A 26,063-nucleotide genomic window follows, 5' to 3' on the forward strand; every position below is an offset into this window, starting at 1 on the left:
TGTATAGCTTCAAAATTATTGATTAATCTACAATGAGTTATGAGTAGGCTTTGTTCCACTTACTGTCCTCCTGGCTACACCCATGATTGACATAGCTGCTAAAGAAAGTTCCGACAGCTATTGTCAACAGATCTGGTATAATACTTATATATTAATATACAATGAATTATGGGCAATATATTTATCTCAAATCTTAGCTTAAAGAGTAAAATAATGTGTCAAAATAAAACATCTGATATCATTGCATATTATTCTTTTTTATTTTTTTTTCATCAGTTTAAATGGAAAATACAATTTCATTTATTTATAATGTTGTCATTTATTTTATGTAAACAAATATATTATAAAAGATTTACATATTACTATCAAAACAAAATATTCACAAAATGGCAGACTAACTAAACAATTACTTAGCTGTTCATCAAGCATGCTAACAATTGCATCATTTTGAGCTAAACAAGAAAGAAAGTTTGGCACTGATCCCATTTTTAATTCAATTTAACGTGAAGATGGCGTAAATGCATATTGCAGCAACACTATCAGTTTTGTCCTGCGAGTTAGTCTGTTTATCCAGATTTTGAATAGGTACCTTTTATAATGATACTTCACAACCTCTCTTCAGCTCATGTTTATTGCATGTTCTAATACTGACTACCTTAGATTTACACTTTCACATAATCACGGAGCAGACGTCTTGCGTATGCACTATACATTGCCTAGAAATATTAAGGGCAACGCCAAAGAGAGCCTAAAATCTGACTATTGTTTTTGTGGTAACTTGAGAGTTAAATAAACTAATCTGCTGCCTCAATCAAAATCAAAATTTAAGATGACTTAATTAAAGAAAAAAAAAACAACAAACGCTGGCTTCTTTCATAACAATACAGAATCCATTGAATGGATAAAATTAACGCAAAACATTCAAACAAATCAATCAAATTAAAAAGTACCTCTTCACTTTCTGCATTACCCTGCCTTAACAAAATCATACTATACACTTAGATAGATGACAAACAAAAAGCAATGGAAGAGGGCATGAGCAAAGGAAATCACAAATGTAATATACAATTCAGAAACATTTCAACACTGTAAAATTGCTTTCTAATATGTATATATATGTATGCTTATAAAATTGCAAACGTACAGCGAGACTATTCGCTTAACCTACACGAGTGCTTTTATAGTAGCAAAAATTTTAGGTCCCTTTCCACTGATACATGAAATGCCGAAAAGAAAAGTATAATTCATAAATTGTACCTATACTTTGTATATATTCTAATTTTTTTTTACATTTTAATAATTTAAAAACAACCAGTACTTGGTCGAAATATTTTTTTTTGTGTATTTATATTTTGATGAATATTAAAAGCTAATTAACGTGAGCCGATGTCAGGATTCATAGCTAGTCGTCGTTCGCTCGAACCGGCTGGCAAGTTTCGGTCTCGTCCGCCCGACTCGAGCTATCATAAACGCATCTATACACAATAACACTACCGCATCTTCTATACATTTTGACTCTTATAATAATGCACTGATATTTCGAGGGGCACAAGGAATATCGCAGCATTGTTCCAATCGCGCGCCGAGCGCACGGGTCGCCGCCGCGTTCGGCCCGTAACGACCTAACATATATATATAAACATATATTCATTTTTTATAAATTTTCTTTCTCTCCCTCATATACATTTATATTTAAATAAGAAAAACAAAACTACGTCTTTATACTTATACGTATCTAATTCGTACTTTATTTACATAGACGTAATATAGGATTTATAATTCATATTGTTCGGCGAATCGACATTCGACAGTCTTGACGGCGTGTCGAGTTCCGACCGCGGCGACGGCCCTCCTCTATATTTTAATGTACAGCAAATTTACAACAACATTTGATCAGAATACGCAAACTCAAAGATCTTAATCTAAATAATTATTATAACGTAAAGATGATCATGTACGTACCGCCCGCCTTAGCTGCTATAATATCAGCTATGTTAAGTAATAATATAATGTTTGCACACGACAAATACGCCGCTCGACAAACGCCACTATTAAATATACCTATAGTGCTGCAAATAAAAATAGGCCAAATTCAATGCTACAGTTCGTAGATGGGTTTAAACACAACCAAAAAAAAAACGAAGCACAATAAAAATTATATTGATTCGATAACGACTAAAATCCATCAAACGTAACAACGTAAAAACTATCGCAGTGGCGTATTTGTCGTGCCGCAAAAATAATATGTATTTCGGAAATTAGTACTTAATATATCACTATGATATAATAATAAAAAAAAAGATGATGTCATTACTACTAAATACGGACTATTCTGTACAATGGACTATGATATATAATATATTCATTGAGATATAGATTTTTTTTTCTTTGTATAAATATGACAAAATACGATATATTTTCTGTCCAACTTTCTAACCAACTTATTTTAAACAACAATCGAGTAACATGTTTTGTCATAGCATTACTCCCTTTGTGACAGTATATTAAACGCGCAAAATGTTAGAAAGGGATTTTATCTATATACCTTATTTTATTATAATAAACGGTCTGAAATTTGTAAATACTCTAATATTCCACTTTGTTACTGACATGATACGATACATTATAATTACCGTACCATGCTAAGGCTCAAACGTAGTGATAGTTTGATATCAGCTACGGTTTTTCTGTGTGTAAAAATATATTTATTTATCTTTATTATATACACTATCCACATACTATTGGGTGCATCGATGAACAGTGCTCACAATCAAGGATTTCGACGAATGGAATGCATTTCTCACAATTTCCATTTCAATAAATTTAATTTGTTTAATATAATCAACAACCCCCCAATAAAATTCAACGCAAGAAATCGAAGATATCGAGAGAAAGCTCTTTTTTTTATTCGTTTAGTTAAAACATGATAATACGTAAAATAAGCAATTACGTATTGAGTTATTAAAAAGAAAAAGAAAAAAACGATTGCCTAAACTAGTGGTAACAAAGTTTAAATTGTAATTGTTGAAATCGTTTATAGACAAAAAAAGTGCGGTGTGGGGAAATTAAATTATCGTGATAATCTTCTTTTTAGTTCACGTATAGTTTACAAAAACGAAACGCGGCCGCGGTCCATGTCGTCTGGTATCGATATCGATAAAACTCTAGACAGTTCTTTTTCAATTTTTTTTACAAAACGTTTTAGCCTCTAATAATTTAAATTAGTCTTGTTGATTGTTTTCGTTAATGAGTATTCAATATAGCAGAGTCCGAATGAAAAACTATACATTCAACAATAGATTTGTACCGCCCACGGTCGTTTTCGTATTAAATGAAGATTTCATTAATTTCATTATAATTAAGAGAAATAAATTAAAACTCAAAGTGAAACATTTAATCATCTAATATCAGGACCATAATATTGAGCATTATAATGAGTAAAAAGCGATCAATTAAACAAAAAAACAAAAAAAAAGTGAGCAACAAAAGGGCACTTGTGAATTGACCGAACAACGCGATATTACTAGTGAATTCTCTAATGATCACGAATAAACGTTTATATCACTCCAACAAGAACAAAGTTAAGAGGAACAATTTTGATTTCAAACTTTACAAAAAAAAACAAAAAAAACAATATTTCTAGGTTAAATATTCGTGATTTCTCCTAGAACAAAACGTTTTCCTCTTAAGGTTTGCACGATCGAGTTTTACAAACGAATTTATCTTATTAAAACAATTGACAAAGTTTTTTTTTTTTCGTTTGGAAATTTAAAAAATTAATGAGAAACGTCAAACTTTGACATATTAATTGACAAAAAATCAACCGAAGTAACATTGTTCAACAAGCCTTAGCAAAAACCTATACAAACATCGTATTCAATTACACCTACAAGTTTATACGCATTTAACAACAAACGAGAATTTACAAATTAATGATATATTAAGATTTCACGAGACGCTAATGCTGTTGACAACGAATTTTGCATAAAGGAATAAAAAATGGACTATCGCAAAGATTTTTGCATTATTTTTCTTTCGATGATTAAAAAAGGAGTAATAATAATAATAATAATCAGAATCACTTAATGCTAAAAATAATTTTCAAATATGGACGTCAATCTCAGGACAAATAATATGAGACGGTTATATTCCGTACGCTCGAGCCAAAGTGATGTTCATTTTATGAGAATTTTATTATGTAACGCAGTGTAATACAGTTAAATGGCTCAAGCGTATACTAGAAAACACTAAGTTTTTTTTTTATTGTATTATGGAGGGTTTGACCAAAAGGACCAGAATCTTTGCTTATTTCTAATGGATGTTCAGAACTGGCCGGCTGTTACTAAAATTAAAAAAAAAATAATAATCAAGTAATTATGAAATTATACATACAGGATGGATAAAATGGGGAAGTACAAATCAACAAGTAAGTGGCGTGCGAAACGATTCAAAAAATGTATAATACATATAATTTATTTAGTGAGACAGCAAAACGGGGATTCCCTGGTAAGTAATTAATACCCAAACTATGTTATTATTTGTTGAAAAAAGTACAACTCACGACCATAGTTTTTGGACATGTGGCTTGCTTCTGTCCGCCATCGAACCGATGTAAAATCAAAAAAATACATTTTGTATGACGAAGCCTATTGATGACGTCAATGATGAGAATTAAATTTCTACAGGAAACATGGTATTTAAGATTAATGGATGGTAATTTGAATATAAAACGCAAAACTGCGATAAAAATTAAAAATTTCGCCATTGAATTGATTAAGGCGAAAATTTTTAATCATTGAATGAAGTTGTACTTGTTTTGTCAAAGAAAGGAGTTTTAGTGTAAACATTTCTGAGATTATTTCAGGCATTGATGACTACCATTGTATTCCACCCTGCATTAACTCATGATTGTCAAGCAGAAAATGAAAGAGGAGGCAACTAATATGTCGTGTTTTTATCGTAAAATACGTTTGAATTAAGCAAGAACTAATTACAGTTAATTTTGTTTTATGACAGACATCGGCAGAGATTTTAAGCGTTAGGTATCTTACACTTGGGTTCTAGATCATTGGTTGTTTTATGCTTCTTAATCATTTTGATCGAAACAGAGTTTAGTTTCGGGAATATATTTACCCGAAATTCGATGCCAATTCAATTGCACGGAAGTGTACTAGAGGATCAAGGGATGCAATGAGAATAAATCGCGTCTGGCGACCGTGAAGAAGTCGTGTTCCAATAGGGGAATCGAAATAACTCGCCACAAACCGCCATATAAACCGAGAAATTTATTTCTGCACAAATGTAGGTCAAAACTCAAGGCGGTATCGTGGATCCGACAGAATAAAAACACGACACATTCAAACGCAAGCGCTAACCGATTATTATCAGAAATCAACTTGAAAATATTTCACTACCAATAACAAAGTTTAACAAGAACATTTTTGATATATTCCCCTTCTCTAAATATATATAAAGTATGTACAACATGCAATCTGGGCAAGACGAATTTGAAATAAAATGAACGTCCAACATTAAACATATGGATGGATTTACAAAAGCGAAAGGACGATATCGGGCTAAACATTATACAAAAGGTTTTGATAATTGTTTTCCACAAGGCCAACAGACGTAAAAATTGACTTATTCGAATCGTTACTGGTGTAACTGTTCAATTGTAAGAAAACCTTGACCTTGCCTAAAGAGAAATAGTAAAAATAATTCAGCAATACTTTTGGACAATGATAACAATAGACGGCAATAATTTTCAAATGGAATAAAAAATGTGGACGAACATATACGATTGGACTATTAAATATTCGACAATTGAATATTCATATATATATTTATATATATGAATAAATTTATAATAATTATAAAATTATTTACACGATAAGAAATGAAACAACCGCACTTATCTAAACGTTCCGATAAGAAATGTAGAACATTGATCTGTAGAGTTGGTTTACTGTTTGTCATTGCCAGTGACATTTCGATAATCGATTTCACGCACCCTAATGTCAATGACAAACAAAAATTAGAGGGGAGGGTTTAGCTTTGAGGGGGGGCAATTCGAATTTCAATAGCGGCTTTTGTAGTAATTCACTTCAATAGCATCGTTATCGCATACTAAATATAGGCATAATACTGCGACAACAACCGATAGTGAAACTTGAATCTGACTTGAACTGAACCTATTTTTGTATTTTGTTATTTTTTTTCAATAAACAATTTTGTTAAAGTACCTAAACATGAACGAAACAAATTATAGGTCTATAATATCGCGAGAATGTCATATACTCGTACTTCTCAAATATATATTATGTAATATGTAACAGCGTATGTTTGTGTTTAAATCAGTACGTGCTCGGACATCGGATGTTAGGGTAACCGTTATCATTCGACACCTTGGGATAGGTTGTTTTGAAATATTTACAGGAAAATCGTATATTTTTTGCATTTTATCGAAACGCGGGTAATCGCTAATCAAAAATGTTCACAACGAAACATCGGTCTTTATATTCAACTAAACACCAATACGCCTGTTGCTTTTGTTCAAACAAGAAGCACATTGATGCTAAACCTTCAAGTATGAAACCGAACGAGGTGACATAATTACAAATCTTCAAATAAAAAAAACAAATGGCCGATGTTTGTTGGATCGTTTTGAGTCTCTGTGTAGTTGGCATTCAAGAGTACCCGTCTTGACGTAATTAATAATTGCAAGACATGAGTGGATGAAAGGGTTATGTACGATTTTAAAGATTTTTTGGTTTTTACATTGAATGAAGGTGTTAGGTGCCTATAAACCATATTAGACTTTAAAACTCCGGATTTAAAGGTTATTTTCAGAAATTGCATGTGATGAAGGAGTTATGTACGAAGAAAAAGTATTAGTAACAGTTTATTGCCAATTTTCTCAAAATTAGCAAATTGTATCGTATCCCCTTTATCCACTCATGTCTTCAATCGGCATAACTAATAACAGTGATTCTCACACATTTAGCAAGCCACAGCGGACCGTGGTCTGGATTCGGTGATATTTAATAAAATAATAACGCCCGTGTTGGAGATAGTAAAGTATATTAGTGTGATTTTGTCGTCCGTAATAGCGTCGGTCAAATGTCTTACGGTTAGCTTAACATCGACGTCTAGAGGCGGCCAATTGGCAGGTCGCCGCGTGTCTCATCAATACATAAATATCATACAGGGCCAAGTTCATTAACGCTATAATCTCGATTTTTCGTAATTTACTAAGACCCCTGATAATAACGAGGCAACTGCAACTTCACATATTTTAAAGCCTCACGCCATTGTCTTTACAACACACACATCGCAACCGAAACCTTTAACCGTCCATTGTGTCACGAGTTTTCACAATGGCGCCGTAAAAACGAATTGCTTTGTAAAGAACTGGAATTATTGTGAGATAAATTCACAATAATATCAGTTTATAATAATACCGGTTGTGTTAAATCGTGTATTCAAAAGGTCTAATGGTAAATATTGACACTGCGTTCAAATTTCGTCAGTATGAAGTTGTAATGCGAGATAATTAAAAAATAAAAGATGTAATCACCGCTTTCGTCAAACCTGCCTAATAACTAAAACAGCAGAAAGATTCGCAACGCGTTGTTTCACAATCTCAACACAGAAAGTCGACGTGAATAGATCTACAGAAATCTTACATAACTGCAGTGTTAAAAAAAAAAAAGATTTTCATATTAATAAAATACATATTTCAAAACTATTCGCTAACATTATGCATTCATTACTTTTATCACTGAAATTTCTCAATTCGGCCTGAACGTTTAGAAACATAGATTAAATATAAAGTGTGACATTAAAAAAAAAAACAAAGCGTTGGAACACAAAATGACATTTGAAAAGGCATTCCGAAGAGTCAGCGCGGCTTCGTCAGAACCGTCGAGTCGCAGACCACAAACGCACATGAATAATAATAATAATAATAATATTAATATATCTATATATGTACTATAATATATTTAAAAAAAGCTTAACATCTGTCACTGTACGGGAGCCACTTCGTATAAAAGAAGAATATTATTATTCGAAGGGACCAGGGGAAGAACAAGCTATGGTCACAAACACAATACACTCGTACTAATGACTGTAATAAACAAATTTTGTATTGATGAATTGATCTTTATTACAAATTACTAAAAAGCCTTAAATGCGTCATTAAATAATAATATATATTGTAATGCGGATTGTAACGTCGAATTTAAAACGGATTTTTTATAAAATGTATTTATTTGTAGCATCGCTTGTTATCCCGCTGTACCTTTCGTTTGGTCGGTTACATTGTCCAGCGCGTAGTGCGAGGGCGCGTAGTGCGGGGCGCGTAGTGTGAGGTCGCGCAGTGCGAGGTCGCGTCGCACTAGAGGCTGCGGGCGGCGGGCGCGGCGTTGCTCGATTGTCAGTACGCCTGAGTCGTACTCGCCGTCGATACGCGATCCTGCTTCAGGTTGCGCTGTTCAAACAAAAAACGACCACATTAAATTTAAACGTTCGTCGATGCTGTGACAACCCCTTGAGGTTACTAGTGGTAGATAAAAAAAAAAAAAAACTAGTTAAACTTGATCAACTTTCGCTGTGACCATCCATTACTAATGAAAAATGAAATGAGATTACTCGAGTGCTCCCTTTGGTGCTATTATGGTACTATAACCGAAACTATATTTATACAGTATATGAGCAACTATATGAAAATTCAACTTAATTGAATAAATCACATGCGAACACAGATTATGACCAGAGAAACACACATACATTATTTTTTACGTACATATATGTATTAATAAATAAACCCAGTCGAAAGCTGCTGCCATTATTTTGTTAGAAACTTTTCTTCACTTTGTCGAAATACTCATACGATTGATAAGCCGGCTAAGTTTCATTCATTGTTTTATAATTATAATATTATATTGCCTATATTTTTATAATTAAATGCTTTTATTTAATCTTTACAATTATTAGTGAACGAATACATATATATTGAATATAGCTGTGGCTAATGGCTATTTTAATGGCAAAGGATTAAATTCTCGGCGTAGCCGTGTTGAATTGAACCTAGGAGCTTTGAAATTGAAATTCTAGTATCTTAATGATGTCTGTATAAACGAGTAAAAATGACCTTGAATTTTTTACACAATTTAGGAGATAAGCTAATCCAGGTATATGATACCGGGTAATTCCTGTATTGAAAAAACACATCTGATGGCCAATCTTTGGTATCTTTTAAAAACTATAGTTTCAAATAGGTATACAAGAAAGAAAGATTATTTATAGAGCAAGACAGAATTCAAAAAAATAGCATCCTGTATTATCCCAACAAGAGATATTTACTATTAGGTCACATATTAAAACCAAATGTTACATGACACCTCTAACATTTGGTTAAACGAATTTGTTTTTTTTTTAATTACCCAAAACAATTAACGTCAGATAAATGCCGAAACTTCAGTGTTGTAATTCTTTTTAATTTTCACACATTTATGGATTCGGCTATTGCGCCTTCTCTCATTCAATATAAATACATCGTTATTATTTTTATTTTTTACTAGTGAAAATTGTCCCCATTGTGCCTTTCACTAAGAGTGTCTAAAACACACATTTATTAAAACTCGCGCTCCATCTGACATACTTTGAAGGTACCGAATAAGTGCAAGCAAAAGGTTGACTAAATGATGGATAATGCAAAATATGAACAAACACAACTAATATGGGTTTTAAATTTATTGAATTCACTACTGGTAATTATAAGCCAAAACTTCTAAAACAAAGGGAATTTACTATTCACCCATATCAAACGATTACAATTGCTTTGCTAGAAAAATTGATTAAAAGATATATATCTTTGTTTTATGAATGTCGGTCCGGTGACCTTTCACTGTTCTCTTCTTCGTAGTTTAAAATTCGTCTCTCAGAACCGACTTCAAAAAACTCACCCTGTATAATGGTTTCACGCATTCAGAAAAAAAAAACATCTGTTATACAGTTTGTATTTCACTACAACTAAAACAACGATTCTAAACCCGAACTACCAAAACACTAACTACTAACATTTACTCTAACTTACTGGAATCTCTCCGTAGTCCTTTAAATGCGTTACAGACTTGAAATAAAGGACATACATTTACAGTTTTATTCTGAATTCAAAAATCTGAATCACATAAATGCATACTTTCTCGCGATTTCGGCGATTAAGTGTTTTATAACGACAATATAACGTCTTTTCTGTAGTAAATTATAAAAAAAAGCTCACTTTTTTTTAAGGAGGGTATTCGTTAAATAAGTTCATCGTCCTAGCTGGAACTTTTTGGCAGGAACGCGAGGAGTGAAGTTGTGAGATTTGTCTCATCTTGTCTATTTAGTGTTTCTTCAAGTTTAAATGTGTAATAACGGTGTTTATTAATTGTTTAGTATCTGTGAAAGTGCACATGTGGGAAAATGAAACAAAGCCGCTGATCGTAACTTCTCGGGATCCTCCAAGAAGTCAACTGAAAAAGTCTCAGTAAATGACCACCATTTTATTGAGATTATATTTCACGTCATATCATCTCATTTCATTTCATTTCATGCCATGTTTCATATTAATCAACTTCATTTCATTTCATAATATCATTCTTTGTATAAAAAATATTTCATTAAAATTAAAATAACTTGACCTAAAGGTCTTAGTTACCAGGTCATAAAACCCCTTTAAAAAAATCGTCCTAACTCTTTTCGTTTCGTACATTTCTGTTAGACAGTAGATAGTTGAATATTATTTAAACAAACAACAATACTCACTAGCTGATCGTACTGGTGCACCATACGTTTGAGATGAGTTAGTTTCTTGTCTAGATAGTTGACCCTCCGCCGCTCGTGTTGGTAGGCGGCGTCGTTGCTGACGCGTCTGTATTCCTCGACGATGCGTTGCTCTATGCTCTGTTCGAGAAATGAACATCCGATAACACAAAAATTCGACAGATTAAATTTAAAAATTCACTCATAACCTCTACCTTGAGTTTCCTAACAGCAGCTTTAAGAAGGGAGACAAGATATTTTCATCCAATTTCACTGATTTCACTACATCCTATACAATAAGTTACTTTTTGGATTTCGCAATTAACATATTTATTATTAACCTTTCGAACTTCACTGTCAACTATACAATAAAGTTGTTAAAAAAACCGCTAATTTGAATTGCATTAATTTAGAGGTACAGCAATACTGTTGGGTTGGTTCAAAGATGAGCAACAACATGCGGCCCGCCAAGTATTTCTACAATTGAATTTATTTTATCGACTTTCTCTCCATCAATTCGTTTTTCTATTCTTTTCTTGTTTGTTTTTATCTTGCATTAGATTTGTATATTAAATCATTACTTTTTTATATATTTTTTTATTTAAATATTTATTATAAATAGTTTCGTAAATTATTAATAAGAGTTAATAATGTAAGGCCCGCCAAAAAAAAAAAAATTTAAATGGGACCATTGGTTAAAAAGGTTGCTCACCCCTGGGTTGGTCGATTGGTCGAGTGTCGCTCGGAAGGTTAAGTCGGGACTTTTTGGCGGGAACGCGAGGAGTGAAGTTGTGTGATTTGTTTTATTTGGTCTATTTAGCGTTTCTTCAGGTTTAAATGGTGTAATAACGGTGGTTTATTAACTGTTTAGAATCTGTGAAACTGCATAATTGTGGAAAAATTAAACAAAGCCTCTGGACGTAGCTTCTCGGGATCCCCCAAAAAGTCCACTGAAAGTCTCAGTAAATGACCACCATTTTACCGAGATTATATTTCATCGCATATCATCTCATTTGTAAACTTAATTCGTTTTTAATCATTTATGTTATGTTGTGATTAGTTTCCTTCGTTTTTTAATATTCATAAACTGTAATTAATTAAAACGGCGAATTATAAAAATCCTTATTACTTGACACTGGCTAATGCACAAACCGTGCCGGAGCGAAAAAATAAAGAAGAAGAAGAAGGTTTAAGTCGATTGAACTGAACGGTGAGACACGCGTCTGGGCTGGGCGTAACGGTTGTACGTGCGTTTACCTGATGGTGAGGCGACATGGGTTGCGCCCGTTTGAGTTCGTTCTCGAGCCTAGTGAACAGCGCCGCAACCTGCGCAACCCTCGCGTACAACTCTCTGTACTCCGTGTACAGTTCGGCGAATTCGTTTTTGTAGGCCCGTCGCATACCCGAACTCGTGATCGGCGGGTATCGCCTGCAATTTGAACACGAACGCGTCTTAAGTACCATACGTCCGTGGGGTCAACGCCCTCGCATATGCGTCGCTTTACGTACCTTTCGATCTCATCTAAATCAGTCGTATTCTCGTCAGGCACAGACGTTAATTCAGTATTTTCTAAGGGTTCCGTATTTGTGATGTCTTTTTCTGCAAAAATAAAAATAAAAAATCAACCTTTTACTTTTTTGGTATCCACATAAAGTTCGATGTTTTTCGGTTTCGGTTCAAGCGACATTGCAAATAAGAATAAAGCAAATAAATATTTAAAGGAAAACAAAATTAATGGCTGATTCATGTTGATCCAATGACGCTATTCGCTGACGCACACAATCAAAGTCGTTTAAGAGCAGTGTCAATGGACTGTGAAGTCTATACGGGACCGATCGTGGATTCGTCTTGTGATTACCATACTACCAACAATGAAACCATTAGTCTGGGCTAAGTTTAATAAGTGTGCATGAAGAACGTGTTCATTGTAACTGTCCCAAGAAAAATTGTTACATTATTACAACTGGCAATACTGTACATATTCGAAAAAATTTATATAGAGCATAAAACATTCCAGAATTGGCATGGCAGAACTGTTCTTGCCAGGTACTGGATGAACCAACGCAAGTTTGCCGTAGATAACAAATTATGATTAAAATTACCTGTGATATTAGTTTGCTCTACGGGGGGACTACTTCTAAAGCCGTTCGGTTTGACCGGAGGACTGGGACAGATTTCCTTGACTGTGGTAAAGTTAAGGGTGTAACCGTTGTCCTTTTTAACTGTGAAAATTAATACAAAAATAAGAGATAAATGATACAAAAAAACAATAACAAACAAAGCTCAATAAATACTGTAGCATCTATAAAACTATGAAATTACTACAAGACCATAAATATTAAAATTTATGAAAATGCTGTGCAAGTTGAATTGCTCTATGAATCAAAAGACGTGGATCACCTCAGCATCATCAAACGATCAATACCAGATTCGCCCCATCAACGTGAACTCATCATGCACAGAATCGGATAGCAGTTATTCCAATGCAATTAGTCTTCGATCTTAAGTTGACGAGGTGCTTTGTGGTAGAATGTTTTTTTTTGCCCTTATAGGCAGACGGGAATGCGGGCCACCTGATGAGTGTTTACCGTCCCCATGGACTTCAGCAATTCCAGGGGCAAAGCCAAGTCGCTTAAACCGTTTACTCGTTTATTCGATTGTTAGATTTTTTATATTTATTGCTTAGATGGATGGACGAGCTCACAGCCCACCTGTTGTTAAGTGGTACTGGAGCCCATAGACATCTATAACGTAAATGCGCCACCCACCTTGAGATATTAGATCTAAGATCTCAGTATAGTTACAGTATAGCTATAAAGGTCCGTACCCTGCGTTGTCGTCCGTTCATCCTCGTTGTCGGATGCGTGCCGCTCCCCCGACGAGGTGGTGGCGTACCCGGACGAGGGCGGCGAGGGGCGGCGGTAGTGCGAGATGCGTTGCTTCTTAACGGCGGGGGCGTCGTCCCCGAGGGCGGCAGCGGGCGGGCCGGGGGGCGCGGGGGCTCGCTTGGCGCCGGGGGACGCGCGCGGCGACAGCGACTGCGCCGAGTCGCTGCTCAGCGGGGGAGTTAAGTTTTGAGGTTTCCGCCTGAATTTTAATACAAAATAATAATTACACAAACGTATTAGGCATGTTTCAGCACTTTTATGATTTTATAGCTGTACCCGTCGGCTTCGCTGGGCATTTCAAATTAACATTATTATTTCTCACCCCCACAAAAATTCTCATTTAGTACATGTATTTTCTACATGGATACCAAGTTTCAAGTTAATCGGATGCATAGTTCAGTAGTTACAATGGAACATCCGTAAAAACCACTGTAGATTTATTATATTATGTTATTAGTATAGATTTATATCGACAAAACAAACAGCACGATCTAAATAATTCGCTAACGTAAATTTTTTTTTATAAACGTAACAACTCATAATTATCGATCGTTCGCAAACACCAAAGCGATCGTGAGACCGGGACTAATTGCGAAATCTATCTATTGTTGGACACGTATACCCATTTCGGATCACTGCGCAAACGGAGCGAATATTTATTTGTATTTTTATTACAATTTTAGTTTCATTTAAACATTTTGAAAAAAAAAAACCAACGTGACCACGAATGCCTCTCTTAAAGTTTTATCTCCCTACAGTTAACCGAATTTTCACTAATCCATATTAAAACTATTTGGAATTTTTTTAATAAACATAAATTAATGGCTTTTATTAACATTACTTTCACACATCATCCACTCAAGATACGTTTTTACATTCACAGAAACAATATCAATTATTGTCATAATATTGTAAGTGACAATAACGTCAATTCCTTTTTTTTAAAACATAACAATGTACTCGTACAATAATAATGACATATTATATTTAAAAAAGATTAAAACAATACATCCTACGTCATTTATGTTGCAATGACGTAAGAATGTGGTATTCATGTTTTTCAGAAGCCCACACGAGGAAAACTATAGTTATACAATACGTTAGTTTATTTTGCAAAATCAACCGTTAAATCAATGTCATTCTCTCTCTATACATCTATTCCGATGAGCAATTTATACAAATCTGAAGCTCAATAGATTTTAATTATGCAAACAACGAATAATGTGTAAAATAAACGTTTAATATTGACTACTATTATATGCTTGAAGCATGCTTTTTTAGTTTTTATTCTGATGGGAGGCAAAACATCGTCTAAGCCAGGGAGGGATTCCTAAAGTGGTCCCCAAGGAATCGATATCGGTTTCCCAGGGGTCGAAATAAACGAAAACTAATTTTGGGGGATCGGCCGGGTCTAAAAATCGACCTCTATTAATTAACAAAAATATTTTTAAACTTCAATATATGTACTTTATAAGTTGAAAGAAGCATTATTCTCGCGTACGTCTGAAGCGCAAAAAGTGTTAAATGCTTTGCACATTCTTTCTATTATTATAATTTATTTTTGTTCTAAGCAATATTTTAAAGTAGCTTTGTACAGATGACATAATAAATCTAATTTAAAAGGTTTTTTTTTTAAAACATATTTATTGGAATCATACAAAAACAGACAATGCGTGAGGTATAATATAAAAAAAGTAATTTGCTAGTTTTATTGTTACAATGAGAACAAATAAGCGAATGAATTAGAATTGGGATGTGACTTTGACATTTTCAACACGATTCTGTCTATTTCTACCGAGAGAGAATTATTCGTGTAGTCTAGTTTGAACGGTCAAGACAGCGGTTACACGATTGAAAGTTCGACCTCATGCCTCAAGGCGATAGCCACGTTGTGTGACGTAGAAGACTTTCGGTAACTACGTAATACCAGATGTGCCCCAAGCCATCACCCTATCTATTGTAATAACAAAAATACGTTTTGATATTCCCTTTATTATTTTCCTTGTTAGATAACAGTATTTTCGTCAAAAAGTCACCGAATGTTACGTCACGCTTGCTTTTAAATATAAAATCATTATCATGCACAAATAAGGATTTTTATATCTTTAATTAAAATTAACTCTGTAACTAAACCTCATTTCAACTTGTATATTAGTAATTAGAATATAATGAACAAGAGTCTAGAAATAAACTATGATATTATTGTTTAAACATTATTGCCTAAAACGAATCAATGTCAGTTTAATAGAGGAAATGATCTTGAATATTATTACATCCTCGTTGATCAAAAACGAGAATACGATTTCGTTTATTTAATTTAAAAAAACATTTTCGGAAACATCTTGTGGTGTTTGTTTTTTTTTTTTCAATTTCTCGTCGATGGCATATAAGTTATACGGCATGCTTTGTGGTATGTGATTAGCATAACACTTGGACTATGTCCTAACAGCGTGTTTATGTAGTTAGTTACGTTAAGAACTTATACGCATTGTTTCTTTAAAGTTATTAACATTAAATCACCGTAAAGAGGCAATGAAAATACGATTAGGAAATTTGTTTAAAAAAAGAACTGAATCAAATCGCGATTACTCGATTGTTATATTAGATGTTAGCAGACTATTTCGACTTCAACTATCAAAATTAACTGACCATCAATCATATATAATAATCTGTAGATATTTAAACGATTTTGAAAATCCTACCATACAACCTCAACAGCTGTGACAATTAGAAAAAGGCAATGAAATAAGTTGGGTTAGAGAGATTAGTTTTCGAATTCACTCGGTGCAATAACGATTCAGAACAATTTGGACCGCAAAAACAAAGTCTTTGGATCTAGCATATGACGTATTAACAACAATAATAATGTAAGGACACATTTTTATGATTGAAAGATTACTGGTGGCACGGAGGCCTTTCCAGTTTCACCAGGACTGGTAGGCGAGCAAAAGCTCAGCCAAGAGGAGTGGGATTTGCTAACAGCTGCCCGAGCGCCTCTGAAGGAGACCTAACAACTCAAGAGCAACTGCTTCGCGAATGAATGTACTACCGGATCGGAATCGCGACCCGCTGAGAAGATCCGGCGAGAAACTCAGCGGGCTGATGCATGGGTTAGGTTGCACGTCGACCTCTTTGTCGAGTTCGACGAATACGGTTATCGGAACCCATGTCCTCTGTACCCTTGTACGATTTTTTTTTAATTACAAAAATCTTAATGTACCTCTTGAGCATGCGTTTTTCCTCTTCAGTGTAGAACGGCCAATCCTCGTTGACGTCATTCCAGATGTGCCTACGTAAGTGGTAACAGTTGTCCTTCATCAAACTAATCTGCGGTAGTATTTTGTTCACGGCGCTCCGCTCTTTATCCTTGATCCCCTCTGAAAAGGGACGCGCGCGTCAGTCGGGACGACTATTAAGGTCGTTCCACACTACACGGGAGAACCATCGCGATTCGAGTATTGTACTCGCCTTTGCACGTGATTCTCGAGTGAATGTGTACCAACCTTCAGTATTATGAATATAAAAAAATATGTATATTTAAATTAACTTACCGGAGGATAATCTAGTGTACAATTCGGGTTTCTTAAACGGTTTCAATGCTAATAATTGTATAAGTCTTTCTCTGTAAAAGAAATGAACATGACATTAAAGTTAAGCTGTTCAAACAAAAATTACGATTTTGAACAGAGAATCTCGGAGACCCATTTTTTTAATTTTTTTTCCCCCTGGTAGGCAGACGAGCATACGGTCCACCTGATGGTGAGTGGTTACCGTCGCCCATGGACTTCAGCATTGCCAAGAACAGAGCCAAGCCGCTTTTATTAAAATGGGCAACCGAGTATAAGGTTCAGTTAACATTAGGCGGTTATCGGAGCTTATGAATCGCAATGTAAATTCACAGTCAGTCTGCTTGGGGGCACTTCAAGGCATACGCTTTATTGCAGCGGCTTTTAAGCTGCAATTATTTTTTTCCTAACTTTTTTTTTTATTGCCCTTGTAGGCAGACGAGCATACGACCCACCTGATGGTGAGTGGTTACCGTCACCCATGGACTTCAGCAATGCCAGGGGCAGAGCCAAGCCGCTGCCTACCGCTTAATACTCTCCACAAGCCTCGTTTGAAGAAGGACATGTCATAACTATTCGCTGGTACCCTAGAGAGCTATTTCAGCTACGCCCGGACGGGTAGGTAAGCTCACGGTCTCACCCTGAGAGATTTTGCTAACACACTAACCCTAGCGTGAAAGTCAGTGAGCTGTGTCTATCTATGGGTTAGTTAGGAAGCTGCAAAACCAAGTAATCCGAAATAATTATTTTCTTTCAATACCGAACAAAGCATAATGACTCACATTTAGATAATTGTTTAAGGACCGGGAACTCTAAATATATCCCCAATTATAAGAAATTAGCTGAAAATATGGACACCCAAGTATGACCATGTATGACACCAACAAAATAAAGTTATAAAATATTTGTTTTTTTTAATGCCTATTGATACCTGTCGATTATCTGTAAAATATGCGCCCTCGGTGATTCTCAAATTATATAGTATTGCGCCCTTAAGGACAAACAGGTTGCCGACCCCTGCTCTAGGCATTTATTGTTTTCTATAGAATCATATAAATACTAATTTATTTACATATTTACTTTGAGAATATTTATACAGTCACAAGACTATAGACTATTTATTGTCTTATCTTTTGTAAAATTAATGTTATTTACAACCACCTTATTAACATTAACGATAAACAGGGTCTGATAACGCAGCAGAATCAATACGTATTTTTTTTCTACTCTTGAAACGCTCAGAAAACGGTTGAAATCACCTTGAGTTATTTTGCATTGAACAATAACAATTTTTATATAACCTCGTTCGTCAGTGACTCATTTAAAAAAATTGTATGTAATAAAAATATATATAAATATTTTCGACAGCACTTTATATTTGAACCAGGTTTGCTCTGCAGTTTAGTTTGCGTAAAAAAATTTCAATCTAAAAAATCAACCTCGTCATTTTTTAAGAACGATCTCTTTGCGAAAAATCAAATCGGACATTACTACGCCAAAGAAGGACAAACAAAATAACGCTTTCGCATTTGTTAATGCATTATTATTTGTAAATTATACGCAGCTACGATTATCATAAAACGGTCCTGCCATAATTCAATGTTAATTACAAATATTTTTTTATTTCTCAAAACTGCTATTCCATTCTAATTACCATTTAAAGAAGCTAGAATCTCTATTTAAATGGACAAAAAAAAATAAGAACCGTTTTCTAATATGTATTAGTACTTTGTCAATTCTTTGAAAATGTAATTATGTTCGAATTTCGATCATTGTCCTAAAATTACTGTTAATAAATTAGATTTTTATGATCTTCAAACATTAGTGAACAATTATACTAAAAACTTCGTTATTAAGAAACAATAATTTAATCAACTTTAATCGTTAGAAGGTTGTTAGTTCCTAATTTTTGTTGGAGCATTTTTTGTTTTCGTTACAAAATAAACGAATGCTGGTTGTAAATATGGTGTGTGTGTGTGTAAAACAAAAATTATCATATTCATTGTGCTGATAACGATGTGTTGCGGAATTACCATTTAAAAGAACCATTGCCGCGAAAAACGTGCGGTTAAACGTTACAAAATAAATATAGGCATATTTTACTATCGACGGCAATTTTAGGAAATTTTCTGATATCGTTGTTGCTCGAGTAACGTTTACTATGAAATGTAAATTATGTAAACACGACCGAGACCCGACGTTTTCAATATTTCTATCAAAACATTTACGTACCTTTGTGATTTTTTTTTTACTTATTATGACATTGAAGTTTAAGGGAAATGTTCTAAAAAGGAATATCAATGATATGGGAGCATTCATAAAAAAATGCTTTACAATTATTTTCGTACCTAACCGCAAGTAATGTAATATTGATTCGCGAGGTCAACGGTTTTTTGTAATGCAGGGGACCGCGCAGCTTTTCTTAAGTTTGCGGGTTCAAGATAAAATTGATTGGCTTAGCTTAATAATGACTGTTATTTGGCTGATATTCTCAACGCTTTGAACGTCAGCTTTGTCAACTAATCTTCTTACTTACTACAGTTTCGGTTAATTAATTTATATTTAACTACCTATATTTCGAAATTTAGAGATATAAGTGAGTGTAGATAAGAGAAGATTACTCACTTCAAAGATCTCCTAGTGAGATCCGGGTTATGAGGCGGACGCTGATGATGCGTCGCTTGGTGCTGGGGCGGCTGATGGGGCTGCGTCGGCGCGGGTTGAGGACGAGGCACGTTCGCCGCCACCTGAGGCCGTTCCACGCGCTCCACCCGGTCGCCTCTCTCGACCCGCTCCGGTCTCTCTGATCGATCAGGTCTGTCGGGCCGATCGGGTCGATCCGGACGCTCTGGTCGGTCGGCCCGGTCAGGTCGATCGGCGAGTTGACCGGCGGTATTGTTTGACACGTACGAGTGTCGTACTTTTACACGCCTTCCAATGTCCGTCATGTTAGGTTTAATCACGCGGGTGCTGAAATTATAATAGCCGCGTAAACATGATAATTTTGGGAGACTAAAACCTTACTTTCTTTTACGCTAACGTACAATAAAAAAATTCAAAACTTGATTTACTAAGTACCATTTACTCTGCTCCGCGGCGACCGTTTTCGCCATCCGGTCTTTTGTGGCCTCGTACGAGTCGTCATTGGCTTGGACGCGCATTCTTCGCGGTAGCGGTCCGCACGACTCCAAACGCCGCGTGCCACCGCTCCTAACACATTCAAACGCACCCTGGAATTTAAAAAAGAAACGATAAATTACCGACTCTTAAATTTACTAGCGGTATTCTAAAAAGTATTTAAGTATTAAGGCATGCTTTGATTGTCACACAGTCATCACGGCGACGATGACAAATAATCCGACACAAGAAATTTATTATGTCATAAAGTGAAGTCGAGATCAGCTGTTTTTCATGATCGCGAGATATGTAGGTATATTGTACGTGTAAAATCGAACGTTTCATCTCATAGCAGTGCAATTTTACAACACCCACGCGTTTCATTTATAGAAGCGGTGAATCGATTCAGGTTATTTGTAGTCTGAAAATTTTCGCTCGCAGATTTGATGATAAGTGTAATCTTACAGACACAGTTTACACACGATTCCTCCGCGAAATCTTGTTACCGGGCCAGAACGGTACCGGGCCGCTTTTCGTGTTTCGTTTTATTGACTGTAAAGTTTCTATTAGGCTGAGGTTCAACGAACAATTTTACATCCCAGTACGTAATTTGATGTGGTGCTGGCGAAAGATGCTAGGAATTCCCTGGACAGCACATCGCACCAACGTGTCGAACCTCCAAGAACTCCAGATAAAGACGAGGCTTTCTACCACCTGCCTACGTAGAGTTCTGGAATACTTTAGCCACATTGCAAGAAAGGATCACGGCAGCTTGGAGAAGCTAATGGTGACTGGTAAGGTGAACGAAAGAAGACCACGAGGTAGAGGCTCGACACGTTGGACTGACCAGATCCGCATTACCTTCGACACCACAGTTCACGATGCTCTACACTCGGCGGCAGATAGAGGCAAATGGCGTGGAATGGTGCGTAATAAACTCCTGTTGCGAGGAGGTGGTCACGACCCTCAGCATTGAGAAAACCGAAGCAAGAAGAAGAAGAAGACGGAATTTCAGAATGGAAAGTATATAAAAATATATAAAAATATAAAATATATAATATATAAATATATAAAGTATATAAAAGGACTCTCGGATGGTAAGTTCTTAGTCAGCTCTTTATGATGCAACACGAATGCTACGCGACTGAAATCGCACTTTCTAACGGCTGTTGGGTAACTTAGTACGCCGTCCGCCGCATTCCGGCTTCGCGTAAATTAATGTTTATTTTTTTACGTGGGTATCGACGAAATCACGAAACGACAAAAATACTAACTTTCCTTGAGAATTTACTGCGTATTTTAAATGCAAAAAAAAAAAAAAACGTCGTGGCATTCGTCAACATTGTTCAGTATAAGAATGGATTCAACGAAACCGACTCAAAAGAGTTTTGTATCATGTATTAGTTACTCAAAGTAAAACTGAGTGAATATTTCCATTTTCTCGAGTGAATATTTCTTCTGAATTATTCTTTCGGGGCATCACTAATTTCTATTTTTTGCCAAACCTATGCCTACCGTTCCCGAATAGGTACATATGTCGTCAATAGGCGATCGGTTATAAAACTCTCTTTCTCTCTCTAAGCCAAGTCGAACGTTAACGCCGCCTACCGAGATCAGAACTAAAAGAAACCCCAAAAAATATGTGAAAGGAATTCTTAAATTAATCACAAGCTAAACAAAACTTGTAAGAGGGCCACAACTTAGCGTTTCGACCGTTTCATGACCTAGAAAATCAAGCGTGCGCGATCAAGGGGCTGCCATAGAGAATATTAATAAATCCACAATATTAGTAGCATCAGCTGATCAATATATTCGATGCACGTTTACTATTCGGTTTAATGGTTTCCTCTTGCTTTTGACTATGTCCCTGTGCGTAATGTTGTTTACATTCGACTAATTTTTATGGCGAAAATTGAATTTCAATATTTGTTTTAAATTACTTTAATCTTTTATAAAGCAATTTTATTTGAAGTGGAAGTTACTGTGGTTTAAGGTTAATTAGATTTATATTTTATTTAACAGCTTTTGTTACAAAATTTGTTCGATACTAATGTATATCTTTATTAATGAGATAAATAATTATATAAACACATCATTCTCTAGGTCGATCCGTTTTAATGTTGGAAAAATATAAACGTAAACAATCCAGAGCGTTCATTTGTCGAAACACTTGAACTAACAGTATTATTCGCTTTCATTTTATTTGTTGCACTCATGTGCTCTTTTGCTGTACTTATGTAAAAGGTGTATTCATCACACAGAGTTCAGAATGTATTATATATTTAATAAACAATTTTATTTTGTTTACATAATTTTGTATTAACAACAGATGTGTAAAGTGAGCAATTATCGTATGATATTCTTATACTGATAATGTAACAATTTTTTGTATTGCGAAATGTCGAATACATAAATGCCTAGACATTTCGATGTCGCTCGTTCAATAGATTATACCCGACCCGCATGACGTAAAACACCGATTCAATCAAGGTGAACTTGGAATGTTTGCTTCGATACTTCGAACTGTGTACTTTTACTTCTAGTATTTTCTAGAATAACCACAAATTTTGTGCGTAAGAATACTAATGAGTGTGTATTATTCACATTACTTACTGAAGTAACACGTGATAATTTTATTGTTTAAGTTTGTTAAACTTAAACAATAAAACTAATATTTAGGGTACCTATTTGCAAATGCAACCTTTTCTAAATCGTTGAATTTCTCCAAAAAACAATCCGATACTGTTAAGAAAATAAATAGATATTAATACTAGAAATTAATAATTCTTACTGGTGGTAGGACATCTTGTGAGTCCGCGCGGGTGGGTACCACCACCCTGCCTATTTCTACCGTGAAGCAGTAATGCGTTTCGGTTTGAAGGGTGGTGTAGCCGTTGTAACTATACTTCAGACCTTAGAACTTATATCTCATGATGGGTGGCGCATTTATGTTGTGAATGTCTATGGGCTCCAGTAACCACTTAACACCAGGTGGGTTGTGAGATCGTCCACCCATCGAAGCAATAAAACAAAAAACATGAAACTTAATGTCGGTTTACCTGTGGACCTTCCATTTCTGTATTACTATTGATGCTGAAGCGAAACGTAGCTTCACCCGATGGTCCATTGCCACCGGTAGGAGTCGGAATGGAAATTTTCTGAAATGAATGAAACAACAATTGATCAAATAGCCGTTTCCATAACAAATATCAGTGCTTAAAACACCAATGTTTTCGTTTTGTGCTTATCATTATTACATTTAATTAATGCATATACTTATACGAATATTGTTATTCGTACGTGACTTTGTTGTGAGGACATTGAAATAATAAATTTCAAAACATTTTATTTACGTTTTAAATAACTAAGCAAATAAAAGTACAACATACATTTTATAACTATTACAAAGAAGGATTTTTTACTTAGATCCGTTGTTTTCATAACAAAAACCATTAAAAAAAATCTTAACCATCTCTAATGTTAAAGAGTGTTCATTATGTTTTTTTTTTCAATTATAATATCAATATTGACTTTAAACACGTGATTACTTTTATTAAATGTATGACGTAAGAAAAAAGATAAACAATGTTATTATTACACGCGTTGCCGAGACGGACAACAACAGATACAAAAATCATAAAATAATACCTATGTAAAATACGAAAGAATTACGACCTTTACAATTGCTCAACTCACTAAGTATCTGATGAATAATTCCAAGAATACGCGAATTGTCATTGTCAACATACGTAGGAAACCTGGCACGACATCTCCTAGTCATTAGGATCCAGTGAATCAATGACAAAATTAATGTATTGCTTCAATTTAAATTACTCTCATGAATATTAAAAGATGATACACCTGCCGCTCAATTGTATGCCAGTGACGAAAGTTCAGAATACTCCCACGACAAACATGCAACAGGTCTTATACTCGGAGCTCACAACCCATATTAGGGCGATATAGTAAAGCATACAGTAAGTTTGAATACACAAGATAATTAAAAAATTTACAACATTCTAGTAAGACCCTCATCGTCAGGAATGGTAATGTAGATGCGTGATTTTTGCATATTACAGCTATGCTATATTGAAACAACTGTTACAAATGTATGTATGTATTTGAAGTTAATTTAAAAGTGTTGCTATTTTATCAGACGGTACTAAATCTATAAACAAGTATTTTTATTATTATTGTTTCCAACATGTAATGCTTTATGCGATTTTTTTTTACAAAATTTGCTTCTCTCATTAATTAACCTTTTGGTAGTTTTTACTGGTGGTAGGGCGAATTTTTAGCCCAAAAGGTTAGGTACCGCCATTTTGTCTCTTTTTCCCGCGAAGAAAATAATGCTTTCCGGTTTGTAGGATGATACATCCATAATGCAATTGACAATTTAACAGTTGGCGTCATGTTTCAAGGTGGATTACATAAAACATACACGTTGAGATGTCTATGAACTCCGGTATCCACTTAAAACCAGATGGGCCAGAATGCGTAAATAAATATGTTAGGTACTCCATTACGTACGCGTACTTAGATACGCAATAATATTATTCAGTATTTTCCATTTTAAAATCAGAAAAAAAATGTAGTAATCAAATACAGGTCAAGTGTTTTTTTCCAGGCGTGCTACTTTCGACATGCCCATGCGTGGTGTGGCCGCGAGCCACTTTGAGGTCGTAGCAGAATGTGTGCCAGCACTACAATGCCAGACAATTTAGTCTATAAAGGAATGCGGCTCAAAATTAATACTATGTAATTTTGTTCCATGTTATTTTCACCAGTACAAAACGGCTTCTGATTTCGGAAACTTCGAGAATATTGTATTTATCTATAAATTAGTTAATGAACTTCTTATCAGTTTCAAGGTCTTTTAGTATCAATTAGTCGAGCTACAAGAGCTGTTGTTGAAATTAGCAAAAACTCACTAGAGTTTTCTCTACAGCTTCAAATATCAGCAGGTGACGCCAGAACATTATTTAGAGACATAGGCATTTAGCTATCACGCGAGTTAAGTTTGATAAACACAAGTTTTATATGGACAATAATGTGGAATTATAAAGCTAATGAGGAAAAAACCCGCTACGAACGGAGCGCGCAGTTAGTGTGGGTGCGCGCGGGGAGTGGCTTTCTCTGCAGTACGGCCAAGCAATATAAAGAGCGCCTCGCGATGGATACATTGGCATTCGGTGAACAGCCGTCTCGCCCGCATCAGCAGTTCCATAGCGTCTTCCATTGTTTTGTATCATTTCGTTGGCCGATTTTTCTTTTTATTGTCACTAATACAATAACTCTCATGCATCTATTTATAGGCAATTAGTTCAATGAATTTGCGGATTTGTATTATGTCAAGGTCGACGGTTTGATTGTTTGTCTTCTAGTGAAGGTCGATAGGAATACCTCGCGAGGGCCGGAAAAGAGGTGGGTATGAGGAAATGCGTCATATGTTTTTCAAGGCATAGCTCGAATGGCACCTAGTCGTTGTAGGAGGATACTTATCAGACAACGCATGATAGCTGCGTCGATAAATCGTGCCGTTACGTCATAATAAAACAGTTTCAGCTGTTTTTATTTAATGTGCAATTCATAGCAGGGATTTTGTTCGCTGTGAATTAGCAATCGTGTACAGGCGATTGTAGCTTTTCTTGGTTACCTAATTTCTGAGCAAGCGGCGAACGG

General features: G+C 35.1%; 1 protein-coding gene across 4 annotated transcripts in view; it reads right to left on the minus strand.

Moving 5' to 3' along the window:
- Window positions 1–238: 238 nt before the first annotated feature.
- Su(Tpl) (Suppressor of Triplolethal) overlaps window positions 239–26,063 on the minus strand; it is a 55,285-nt gene continuing 29,460 nt past the window's right edge. Inside the window, exons 1-13 of one of the 4 annotated variants that reach the window (XM_089736252.1) lie at window positions 25,313–25,572; window positions 23,441–23,539; window positions 20,343–20,494; window positions 19,890–20,234; window positions 17,250–17,320; window positions 16,919–17,075; window positions 13,638–13,897; window positions 12,913–13,032; window positions 12,319–12,409; window positions 12,067–12,238; window positions 10,813–10,950; window positions 10,100–10,135; window positions 239–8,491 (exon numbers count right to left, since the gene is read on the minus strand). In XM_089736252.1, coding sequence (XP_089592378.1) covers window positions 8,438–8,491; window positions 10,100–10,135; window positions 10,813–10,950; window positions 12,067–12,238; window positions 12,319–12,409; window positions 12,913–13,032; window positions 13,638–13,897; window positions 16,919–17,075; window positions 17,250–17,320; window positions 19,890–20,234; window positions 20,343–20,494; window positions 23,441–23,539; window positions 25,313–25,360 — 1,743 coding nt within the window. In that variant the 5' untranslated portion in view covers window positions 25,361–25,572 and the 3' untranslated portion in view covers window positions 239–8,437. Of the gene's footprint in view, window positions 8,492–10,099; window positions 10,136–10,812; window positions 10,951–12,066; window positions 12,239–12,318; window positions 12,410–12,912; window positions 13,033–13,637; window positions 13,898–16,918; window positions 17,076–17,249; window positions 17,321–19,889; window positions 20,235–20,342; window positions 20,495–23,440; window positions 23,540–25,312; window positions 25,573–26,063 lie in introns of those variants that run through there. The other 3 variants (XM_028181910.2, XM_089736251.1, XM_028181912.2) reach the window with 3 other exon arrangements.

The sequence above is a fragment of the Bombyx mandarina genome, chromosome 21 (genome assembly GCF_030267445.1).
Source record: "Bombyx mandarina strain Sakado chromosome 21, ASM3026744v2".
Classification (NCBI taxonomy): Eukaryota; Metazoa; Arthropoda; class Insecta; order Lepidoptera; family Bombycidae; genus Bombyx; species Bombyx mandarina.